The sequence below is a fragment of the Echiichthys vipera genome (genome assembly GCF_963691815.1).
Source record: "Echiichthys vipera genome assembly, chromosome: 2".
NCBI classification, from domain to species: Eukaryota; Metazoa; Chordata; class Actinopteri; order Perciformes; family Trachinidae; genus Echiichthys; species Echiichthys vipera.
Genome location: NC_139827.1, coordinates 2,452,501 through 2,464,462, shown reverse-complemented (window position 1 = coordinate 2,464,462; position 11,962 = coordinate 2,452,501). Strand labels below are relative to the sequence as shown.

The 11,962-nt window shown below is 46.9% G+C and overlaps 1 protein-coding gene across 1 annotated transcript; it reads right to left on the bottom strand.

The window, feature by feature from the left end:
• ift27 (intraflagellar transport 27 homolog (Chlamydomonas)) lies at nt 1-11,445 on the bottom strand (the record flags this gene model as incomplete). Its single annotated transcript, XM_083926158.1, has 7 exons — nt 11,289-11,445; nt 9,806-9,885; nt 1,893-1,952; nt 799-858; nt 509-626; nt 257-366; nt 1-105 (listed from the first exon to the last, which is right to left on the bottom strand). The coding sequence occupies exons 1-7, from the start codon at nt 11,320-11,322 to the stop codon at nt 1-3; spliced, it is 567 nt and encodes a 188-aa protein (XP_083782284.1). The 5' UTR covers nt 11,323-11,445.
• Between the last annotated feature and the right edge of the window lie 517 nt (nt 11,446-11,962).

Here is an 11,962-nt window from a genome sequence, read left to right as displayed (position 1 = left end):
CTAGCCTGGACTCAGGCTCTGGATGGTCTCGCGGCGTTCTTGGTAGAGGGAGTGGAAGGCCCGGGCTAAACTGAGGAGCGGCGCGTCACAGTTCTCCATCTCCTTCTGCAAGAATCGAACATGAACACACTCAGATCTGATGGGCGACGCCGTTTTCCGCTCATAACTGAATTCAAATCAACCCCTTTGGTGCACTTTACCCACAGAGCCCAACGAGAGCACAACATAGTGTCCATTTATACGTATAAATACTTACAGCTGAGGTCTCGTGGTACTCCAACCCCTGGCTTTGAGCCCATTCCTGGGCCACGGAAGCCTGGACCTCCCTTCTAGCAGACAGGTCGGACTTGTTTCCCACGAGGACACCTGACACGCGCGCACACACACACACACACACGATTGAAAAAATATACCTGTACTATTCGATTTGTTGTCATGTTTAAATGTTTATACTTTTAGTTCCATGAAATAGATTATAGAGAATAGAGTTTTACAAGTTCTTGGTTACCCGGGATGTGGCGACCGTGGCCGTGAGCGCGGACTCTCTCCATCCAGTGACTGCAGTTGGCAAAAGACTGCTCGCTGGTCAGGTCAAACACCAGGCACAGCAACGACACCTCGCCCCACTGTGGACAGGAAGACGGTGGGCGGTGACACAAAGTTACCATCACATCGGCTTACGTCTTTCTACTCGTGTGACACGATAAACGCTACTTCAGTCTCCCCTCGGGTTTCGCCCCGGATGGTGAACTAGTTTCATGCGAATGGACAAAAAACACTCTGGAGAAGCATTGTCACCATTTTCTCGCAGGCTTCCACTAACGTCTGCTTCCCTGCAGAGTCGATGATGTAGAGCTCCTGGGGACAAAGAGAAGAGGAGGAAAGGGAAAGGTGTTAAACGTGAAATTACATGCTTTTAAAATGTCCTTTTTTCCAGTTTCTTTAATGTTCTTGTTACAAAACTAACAATATTTAATGTTTCTTCCTCCCGGAGTGATGGATTCCAACTCTCACCCCCCACCGTCTGTGATTTAGCGACTTTTATAACAACAAATACTCTCACAAGTGTTGCGGCAGACGCATGATTGAGAGGAGACGGCGGCTGGACTCACCACGCTGTCGCTGGTCTCCGGGACGTTGACGCATTTCATCAGCAGCTCCACTCCGGCTGTCTGCCAAACAAACACGACTGAGATGTTAATTATGATGCTGTTTTTGTAATGTAAAGACTTTCCAGAAGCTTCATGTCTCCCTCTTTGCTGTGAACAACAACTCTGTCAATGTCATCTCATCTCATCTTCAGCTTCTTATCCGGGGTCGGGTCGCGGGGGCAGCAGCTCCAGCAGGGGACCCCAAACTTCCCTTTCCCGGGCCACATTAAACAGCTCTAACTGGGGGATCCTGAGGCGTTCCCAGGCCAGTCTGGAGATCTAATCTCTCCACCTGGTCCTGGGTCTTCCCCGAGGCCTCCTCCCAGCTGGACGTGCCTGGAACACCTCCCTAGGGAGGCGCCCAGGGTTCATCCTTACCAGATGATCCTGAACCACCTCAACTGGCTCCTTTCAACACAAAGGAGCAGCGGCTCTACTCCGAGTTCCTCACGGATGCTGAACTTCCCCCTCTCTCTAAGGGAGACTCCAGCCCCCCTCCTGAGGAAACACATTTCGGCCGCTTGTACCCACGACCTCGTCCTTTCGGTCATGACCCAGCTTTCCAGTTTCTTTAATGTTCTTGTTACAAAACTAACAATATTTAATGTTTCTTCCCCCCGGTGTGACAGATTCCAACTCTCACCACCCGCCTTCTGTGATTTAGCGACTTTTATAATAACAAATACTCTCTCAAGTGTTGCGGCAGACGCATGATTGAGAGAAGACGGCGGCTGGACTCACCACGCTGTCGCTGGTCTCCGGGACGTTGACGCATTTCATCAGCAGCTCCACTCCGGCTGTCTGCCAAACAAACACGACCGAGATGTTAATTATAGCTCCTGTTGTAACGTAAATCTGAAAGAGCTTCCAGAAGCTTCATGTCTCCCTCTTTGTTGTGAACAACAACTTTGTCAGTCTCATCTCATCTCATCTCATCTTCAGCCGCTTATCCGGGGTCGGGTCGCGGGGGCAGCAGCTTTAGCAGGGGACCCCAAACTTCCCTTTCCCGGGCCACATTAACCAGCTCTAACTGGGGGATCCTGAGGCGTTCCCAGGCCAGTGTGGAGATCTAATCTCTCCACCTGGTCCTGGGTCTTCCCCGAGGCCTCCTCCCAGCTGGACGTGCCTGGAACACCTCCCTAGGGAGGCGCCCAGGGTTCATCCTTACCAGATGATCCTGAACCACCTCAACTGGCTCCTGCCATTTGCTGATTTTGGTACGGAGCACCTCACTGTAGTGGTTTGCGGCTACGTTTTTGCGCGTAATTGTTTTTGGTTCTTCAGTTTTCGTCTCGCTAACGCTGCATTCCCAACACGAGAACCTTTTTCTACTTGAACACTACAAAGAAAGTCGGCGCAAAGAGTTCTTTTTGTACCTTTTGTTCAGAAAAAACGGAAAAAAATGCAGTTAGTCAAATCATATTAATATATTGTCTCTGTTCCTGACATTTATTTTACAGCTTTACAGAGAAGAGAAGAGAAGAGAAGAGAAGAGAAGAGGAGAGAAGAGAGGACTCAGAGTTGACACCACACACTGTAGCACAAGAAACTGTCTGATGTGATTTATCGTTCACGTCTAAACATAAGCATCACTAATTAGTTCGCCTTGAAAGCAGCCTCACTTTCCCGATGTTAATTTGAGTACGTTAGCATGAATAAGAGTGATACGAGCCCCCTTTGGGCCCAGCAGTGACGCCGATTGAGACACACAGGGAGAGTCTGAATGGCTGAGGGAAATCGAAGAGTGGAGGTTTTACATTTCTATCGGGTTGACAGTTACCACAAGCTGATAGTTTGGCTGGGGTGCGTAAGTCATTCTGGCAGATCACTGGCAGCGCCAAGAAGTTGTTTCCCTTCAGTAATTTTGAATGCAGGCTATATAAAGCTCCACAGAGCCGAGGGGAACCGCAGAGTTGGGTGATATGGGGATTTGTCACTGAGCGACCCCTTCCACATATATTAACACCAGTGGACATCGTTAATATAAAAATGCTGATTGTAGCGCCTTCACAACAGATTTCATTGTTCTCAGATGCTGAATGTCCACATGCTAGCAGCCGTTCAACAGCCCATCCATCTTCAGCCTCTTGTCCCTGTCGGGGTCGCGGGGGGGCTGGAGCCGATCTCAGCCGACATCGGGCGTGAGGCGGGGTCCACCCTGGACAGGACGCCAGTCTATCACAGGACACATAGAGACGAACAGAGACAGACAACCATTCACACCTACGGGTGATTTAGAGTCATCAATGAACCGAACACCTGCACGTCTTTGGCGGCAGTAGCTCAGTCCATAGGTGACTTGGCTGGGAACCGAAGGGTCGCTGGTTCGAGTCCCTGTGTAGACCCCCTCGCTCTGACATCTCTCCAGTAATCACATGTATATAGGTCCTGTTTGTGTATGTGTGTGTATTTCGGGTCTGTGTGTGTAACATGAATAATAATAGAGTGAAAAAACTCCACACAGAAGGGCCCCAGCCGGAATTCGAACCAGGAGCACTCTCGCTGTGAGGCCACCGTAGTTCAACAGCCCTTTTACCTAAACAAAACTAAGATTGACAACATTTGGATTATAATGTGTGTGATCAGAGAAAAATACTACATTTTGTTTCTGATCAAACATTTACATTTCTGGAACTCAACGATGTGGCTGGTGACAGCCTAAGGGTATGTTTTTGGCCCTGTGACGGACCAGAGCCTGTTGCTTGTGTACTGGTGCTCTGCTCTCTTTGTGCTGATTAGTTAACTGGGAGCACCTGGCCAATCCTTCAGCCTATTTAACCCGCCTTCCAGAGACCAGAGTCCTCTCTTTGCCTGCATTCCCTTCGAGAGCATGACTCCTTTGTTTAGTTTTTCCTTTGTTAGCCACTGACAACATGCACCACATGTTCCCCAATGCATTCACACACCCCTGATTCTGACTCACACACCTCATTGTTTCCTTGTTTGCACATTTCATTTAATAAATGTTACTTTTTGCTTATATTAAGTTGTGTGCATCTCCGACCTTCGAGGCGGTCGTAACAGTCCACACTGCCACGACTCGAGAAATATCTGCGTCCACACGAAACCAGTGAAACCGGCTCAAAACGCTGTAGTTCACATGCCGGGCCTGGATGTGACAACGGAGAAGAAGAGACAGGGAGACGCTGTGCAGGAATCCAAACACCGGAGAGTTTCTCTCCAAATCCTCCTCCACCCTAGAGACAAACGTGTCCCTGTTTCTGGTCTTAGTTTAGACTTTGGTGCTGTTCTGGACTCTGATGCACCCTTCACTCTGCAGTTAGTGTCCTCACTGAGCAGAGGGTGCTGCTGGGAGCCCCTTCCCCATCCCAAAGCACTCCCAGGCGCCACTTTCTCCCTACATTTAGAGCGTGATCACACTATCCTTTTGGCTGCGGCCAAAACCGTTTTTTCAGCTAAAGTCTAGTACCTTTAAGTAGTGTGAGCGCATCCGCTCCGCGCTCAACTGCGGCCAGCTGGCCCTCTACGGCCCGCTTGAAAGAGGTGGGCTTTAGCGGAGCCGTTTGCACATGTACGAGCACGAGTGTGCGCACGTGTACGAGCACGAGCACGAGCCCTACGGCAGTAGCGTTATGTCCGCCTGTTCGGACATGTAAATAGAAGGACGGACCATGCGCGGACATTTAACAACAACAACAATGGTGGTGAAAGGTTCACGTTGGTGTGATGCGGAGGTGGAGTGTTTACTGCAGATTTGGTCGGATGAAAATATTCAAAAACAGTCGACAAGACGAACAAAAACTCTGAGGTCTATGGAAAGATTTGTAAACAAAGCCACACACACGCGATCAATGCGTGTGACGTGTTACGGCGTGATGACATATGGACAGCAAGAAGCATTGGCCGAGGCCCAGGTAGTGTGAGTAGAACGGGGCTGGGGCGCGGGGGGGAGAGGGAGGGGGGACAAGTAACCTAAAGTCCGGGTCTCGGTCCGGGAGGACAGTGTGAGTCCGCCCTTAGAGACTTTTCACACCTTCTTAGAGCTGGATTTAGAAACAGAGCCTAGAGCAGTTTAGCTCCTTATTCAGAGCATCAGGGAAAAGGGAGACATCTGTGCTGGGCCTCATTCAGTCCCATGCATGTGGCTCAGAGTCCAGTTCAGTAAACAGTCTCTGGGTCCGTCTCTGTCCTCTCACGCAGCAGCACTGTTGTTGTTATGTGACGCCGCGGGGTCAGAGGTCGGAGGTGGGGCCATGACGACATCGTTTAACAAAATATAAGGTTTCAGCGTCCAGACGCCAACGCCATGGGGGCGTTTTCAGGCTCCGACAATGCAGGCTGCGTGTGGATGGATAAAACCGTACTAAAGTTGTGCGATTGCAGGAAAACGCGTCTCTGTGTGGACGGGCCATAAAATGACCAGAGTCTTGTACGGTGGAGGTGTAAAGTTGAGGTGTCAGACGGGTTTGGGAGTCGGCTCAATGGTCGTTTCAAGAAAGAGCAGCTGTTTGAGCTTTACTGCAGAGTTTGGAGACATTTTTTTTATGAATACAGGGCCAACAGAGGAGCTAGATATAAAAGTAGAGTGTAAGATGGATCTGACAAACAAGGTCTTATCACAGATGCACATTCTTCACAAACTTGGAGATCTAATGACGTCCTAAGTGGACCGGATGGTTGCAGGCTGCCTTTCACCACTGTGAAGATGCCGGCGTGAGATCAGTGGTGACCTTGAAGAAGCAAGCCAAGGATCCGTCACATCAGCACCAAAGTCTAAATTGATCTGATCTCCTGAGCCCACACTTAACTGAGCGTGTCAAATGCCAGAAAACACACATACTTGTCACACTCACTGCCTCCGTGACAAACACACACACACACACCTCAACAACATTTACCTGATTCATACACAGACACAGTCCATAACAAAGATCCGTTGGTACACACACACACACACACACGATGCGGCAGTCTCACTTCGGAGCGGCCTAATGAGCTGGTGTGATGCATAGGAAGCCTCTCGCTGGAATGTCAATGAGGGCCTATCAGTAACAAATAAGCTTGGAATATTGCTAACGGGCCGTCTGACATTTTCAAAGGAGGACGTGAGCAGAATGGCCGACGGTGTCCGCTACCCTTCAGAATCCAAAGTTGAAGAACATGAGGGATGGCGCAGGCATCTACACAAGAAGTAACTCTTCACGGCGCAGGTTTCTTTTTCATATTAGGTACTGGAGAGGACACACTGTTCCCCGTTTCAACCTGCAGTCAAGTCTTAGAGAGAAGATGTTCAACACTGATCGAAAACTACATGAGTGTTAGGTGCTGTGTTTATAGTGGTGTACAAATGTGTATAGGCAACGTGAAGACTAGAGATCCACCGATCCAACTTTTTCAGTCCTGTTAGGGCGCACTCCCAGTGTGCGTGCGTACCGCGCCCCGGGATTTAGGGTACTTGTCCCCCCCTCCAGGCCCGTTTGTACTCACACTACCTGGGCCTCGGCGAATGCTTCTTGCTGCCTATACGTCATCACGCCGTAACACGTCACACGCATTGATGACGTCATGGCGATGCGTGGCTTTGTTTCCAGATCTTTCCGTAGACCTCGGAGTTTTTGTGCGTCTTGTCGACTGTTTTTGAATCTTTTCATCGACCAAATCTGCAGTAAACACTCCACCTCCGCATCACACCAACGTGAACCTTTCACCGCCATTGTTTTAAATGTCCGCGCATGGTCCCTCCTTCTTTTTTTTACGTCCCAACTAGCGCACAGGAAATGACGTCAGAGGCACCGTAGGCCTCGTTCTCGTACACGTGCGCACGCTCGTGCTCGTACATGTGCAGACGTGCTTTACAAAAGCCCACCTCTCCCAAACGGTCCGTGGACGGCAAGCGTGCCGCTCCTAGCCGCGGTATGGTTGCACTCACACTGGTCAAACGAACTAGACTTTAGCCGTGAAGCGTGCTTGGGCACGGTACGGACGGACAGTGTGAGTGCACCCTTACTGAAACACCAACAAAGGCTCGAGTACCAATCCGATATCCGCTTATTAGATTTCATGTCAATCTGTCCAATTAGATGGTATTATTTCTTGTGCATTTGTGGAAATACCTGGCATGAAGGAACGACAGGGGTCATAAAAAAACAAAACAAGGTTCATCTCCTGGGAGCAAAACAATGTCCACAGCAAATGATTCAGAAAACATAACTGACAAAAGTGTCACAGGTTTTACTCTGGCAGGTGGAAAGACAGACAAAAAGGAATTAGAAATGAATCTTTCAGGACCATAAATACCAAATGTGAACCTGACCAGTGGTTTTTGATTGATTTCTAAAGCTCTCTAAATGTTTAACTAGATAACTGAAACCTAGAAGATACTCACTTCCTGCTTTTTCTATTGTTACCATAACTACCAATATGGAAACTGATCTAACACTAAATATACATAGTAACTCTAAATTTTACAGGGAAAGTTTTGGGAAGTGGTTTCCGTCTTACATGAAGCACTGTGCAAAGTGAGCAACAAGTTAAATATATTTCAGACAATATCAGGCAAGCCGCTGGCTTCAAATAGGTATTTTAACAGTTGCATAGCAACAGCAAAGGCCGTGACCGTCCCATGAGCATTTGTTTCAGTGCATCCAGCTAATAAAGTGGTTTCTGCTGGACACAGGGCTCTGATCTGCAGGAGCGCACGCTAACCTGCATGTTTCTCCTCTCACGATCGATGTGTCATGCCTTCACGTTTCCCTGTTTTATACTGCATCACGTTTTATACTTAGACAATTATATTTGTTTGCTCTTAGTTCATTTTTTAATGCAGCACTATTGCAGCAACTTCCTACTTTGTTAATACTCGACTAGTCCAACATGAGCAGACACGCACAGCATCGCAAGCAAGAGGGTATAGGCCTATGCAGTATGGAGAAACTCAACACTGTTGTACAATGTGTGTGTGTGTGTGTGTGTGTGTGTGTGTGTGTGTGTGTGTGTGTGTGTGTGTGTGTGTGTGTGTGTGTGTGTGTGTGTGTGTGCGTGCACTTGTTTAGTACCTGTTCTGGTGGCTTTCCAGAATCCTGCTGTATTAATTATCGACATTCCTGTCACCCCAGAACCCCCAATACTGCTGACACAGCAAGAACTGAACACACACACACACACACACACACACACACACACCGACACACACACACACACTTGGCTCTTGTCCAGTATTTACTGACCAACCTGTTCTGTACCCTCACCAGCTACAGGCTTAATATTAACCTCACAAATGAACGTGTGCATCCAGTTATGTTCAAAAAGTGAACGCATGCACTGCAGCTGTATTCACTTGTGCGTGTGTTAGCGCGTGCATTTAGTCAGCAGCCCTTGAGACTTTGGCGGAGGGAATCAGTGAGCAGCCATGACCCCATATATCACAGAGTCAGGTTAATGACACACTTCCCTCCCGTGTGCAGATTAGCATAAATAATGCAGTTGGGCCTTCTCTGCATCAGCATTAATTGGTACATTATGCAGTTTTGCACTTTGGTGATTCCTGTGGAAGACTTCAGAGACCTCTGCAGGTCCTTGAAGAGCCTGCAAGGAGTTCCACTAAATACACTACACATGAAATATGATCACCACTATCAGTGACCATCATTAGTCTTAATGGTTTGTAAATGAAATAATTACAGCTTGGTAAAAATAATGAATAATTACTTTAAATAATGAATTAATATTAACACGGTGGTGTGGTGGTTAGCGCTGTCGCCTCAAAGCAAGAGGGTTCCTGGTTCGAATCTGGGCTGGGGCCCTTCTGTGTGGAGTTTGCATGTTGTCCCCGTGTCTGCGTGGGTTTTCTCCGGGTTCTCCGGTTTCCTCCCACAGTCCAAAGACGTGCAGGTGTTCGGTTCATTGATGACTCTAAATCACCCGTAGGTGTGAATGGTTGTCTGTCTCTGTTCGTCTCTATGTGTCCTGTGATAGACTGGCGTCCTGTCCAGGGTGGACCCCGCCTCACGCCCGATGTCAGCTGGGATCGGCTCTAGTCCCCCGCGACCCCAACAGGGACAAGAGGCTGAAGATGAATGAATGAATGAATATTCCAAGAATTCCCTACTTCTAAAATTGTTGTTTGATTGGGTGCATTTGAAACATGTGACTGTATGTAATTAATAATGAAACCCTATACCACATGTACATGTAGTTATGTCTCAAACACACTGTCTATATCTAATGTGGCGCCTGCTCTATCTCTACAGAGTACTCTGGGGCTTTCCTGTAAAGTTACTGTGAACGCAGACTAGGTCATAGTGTGCCAAGTAAAGCAGCACATTTGGCTCATCACATCACTGATTAGTCTCTGGGATCTCGGGCAGAACTGAATAACTGAATACTGGATTAATATTGCAGCTCTTCGAGGCACATGGATCAAGGTGTGTCTGACATATGAGTGCCTGTCCTGGAGTGGCAAAGAGCCAGGATTTAAATTTCATGAGTTTCTCCTTCAAACCCGATTCAAAACCTCAGTCGTCGCACCTGAATCTAAAACTATGAGACTCAGAATGGCACCAATCTTTACATCCCCTGATCCCTCTGTTGTTATTGGGTGATGTGGGTATGTGCCCTCGCTGTGGGTCATGTGACAGCATTACACCAGAGATCAAATCAGCACCGTTTTATATCATCTGTGTTAACGCTCTTACCATGCTGTAGTTCTTCTGAAAGAGAGTACTGTCACTGTGGAACATGTGGCAAAGGGCGCTTTTCCCCACTGTAGCATCTCCTACACACACACACGCACGCACACACACACACACACACAGACAGAGAGACAGACAGACAGACAGAGTTAGACAAAGAGAGGCAGAATTTCATAATCTGTCTGTTTGAGTTCATGATTTCATCTTGTTTGTGTGTGTGTGTAAATGTGTGTTTACTGAGTCAGGCATTAATTCAATTCACCATTAACACTCCTATCATTCCTTTCCCTGCCAGGCAGAGCTTTCATTCATTCATTCATCTTTAACCGCTTGTCCCTGTCGGGGTCGCAGGGGGCTGGAGCCGATCCCAGCTGACATTGGGCGTGAGGCGGGGTCCACCCTGGACCGGACGCCAGTATATCGCAGGGCACATAGAGACGCACAGAGACAGACAACCATTCACACTCACATTCACACCTATGGGGAAATTTTTAGAGTCATCAATGAGCTTGAACGTTAGCATTGCCAGATTCTCTGGTAGTACCAACAAAGCCAGATTTACCAGCATTTGATTGGTGTCAAATATCTGCATCCGGCATTGACTTCTTTGTGTGTTTGTGATGCAAATGACAGGCACAACATCTAAGTATTAGCATCGACCCGTACATGGATTCACCGTCCCCTGTAATGAACATTAAAGGTGAGCGCACAGTGACATATTGTGACTATTGTTGTCAATGTTCAAATCTATCATATATATATATATATATATATATATATATATATATATATATATATATATATATACATACTAATGTATGCAGTAATGACAGCAAGTGTTAGTGTTTGTGTAGGTGTGAGTGTGTGTGTCTGTGTGTCTGCGTGTCAGTGTGGCTGTGTGTGTATGTGTGAATGTACGTATATACATTTGTGTATGTTTCTGTGCATGATTGTTGGAGGGTTGGGTTCTTTTAACTTTCTTCTCCTGATTTTATTTGATGTTTCTCTTTTTCTGTACATCTCTGCAACTCGGCTGTAACTTGCGATACTTTTCTGTATGAGAAGCGCCTTATAAATAAATAAAGGTTGATTTGATTTAGAAGTATTATTGTACACACTATATTGTTTAGCTTCTTTATTATTGTATTTATATTATTTAACCATAATTTTAGATGTGTTATTTGCACACTAGTCTTATTTGTATGAATATCTATTTTTGTCTGATTGTCTTTTTGTTCTTAATCTAAAATAAAGGTTTCTAAACAGAAAAAACAAAACAAAAACAAACATCTGAGGGTGAACCTGAGTGGTACTGAAGAAACGAACTGTTCCGATTTACACACTGACTCTGATGAATCCGCAAGATACGTAAATAAACACGGTTATTTGTACGTTAGGGGTAAAACTAAACACAAGACAACTTATTTACGCTGAGCTAACAGTAGCTAAGTAGCAGAAGGATGGAGTAAAACCTACAAAACCTTACCGACAAGCAGACACCTCGCCCTCAACTTCACCATCGCAGTGGCTAACTTCCGGGTACGCTACAGTAAACAAACAAACTAACCCTGTTGTTTAATGGTGCTAAATAAACCTCTAATTTCTACTATTTCACGTTATACATCTATAGCGTCTATAGCATCTCCTTCCTTTACCCTCGGCAACATGGACACAACGCGTTTCCTAGCAACCAGCCACAGAGAGCGTTCCATTGGTCCGCCCAGCGAGCAACGTCAAACGCGTAGATGTGCTCTCATTGGCTGGTTGTGGTTACGTCAGAAGTGTCTGGGTTATATTTCCCCTGAGTTTTTCTGTCAGGCATGGTTCCTCAGGCTGTGCACAATAACCGCCACTTATGTTCAAAATTGGCGTTTCGGGACTCGAACCATAACCCCAGTGCGTTAGCTTGGTGAAGTTGATGGTCGGTTGCGGTAGTGTGGTGGATAGGTTAGGAGTAAGAAGCACCTGGAAGGCTAATTTAGGGTATAGAGGACCCGTTGTTTTAAAGCAAAACCCGGTAAGACCACTAAAGGGCGGTGTTTCTCACCTAAACATCACACATAACAGGGGCTAAGACTAGTTTCTGGTGTTTCTACAGTTACTGTATCGCTTTTAAATATTTTAACATATTGTTGCAGCTGTTTTCAGACATAAATAAAT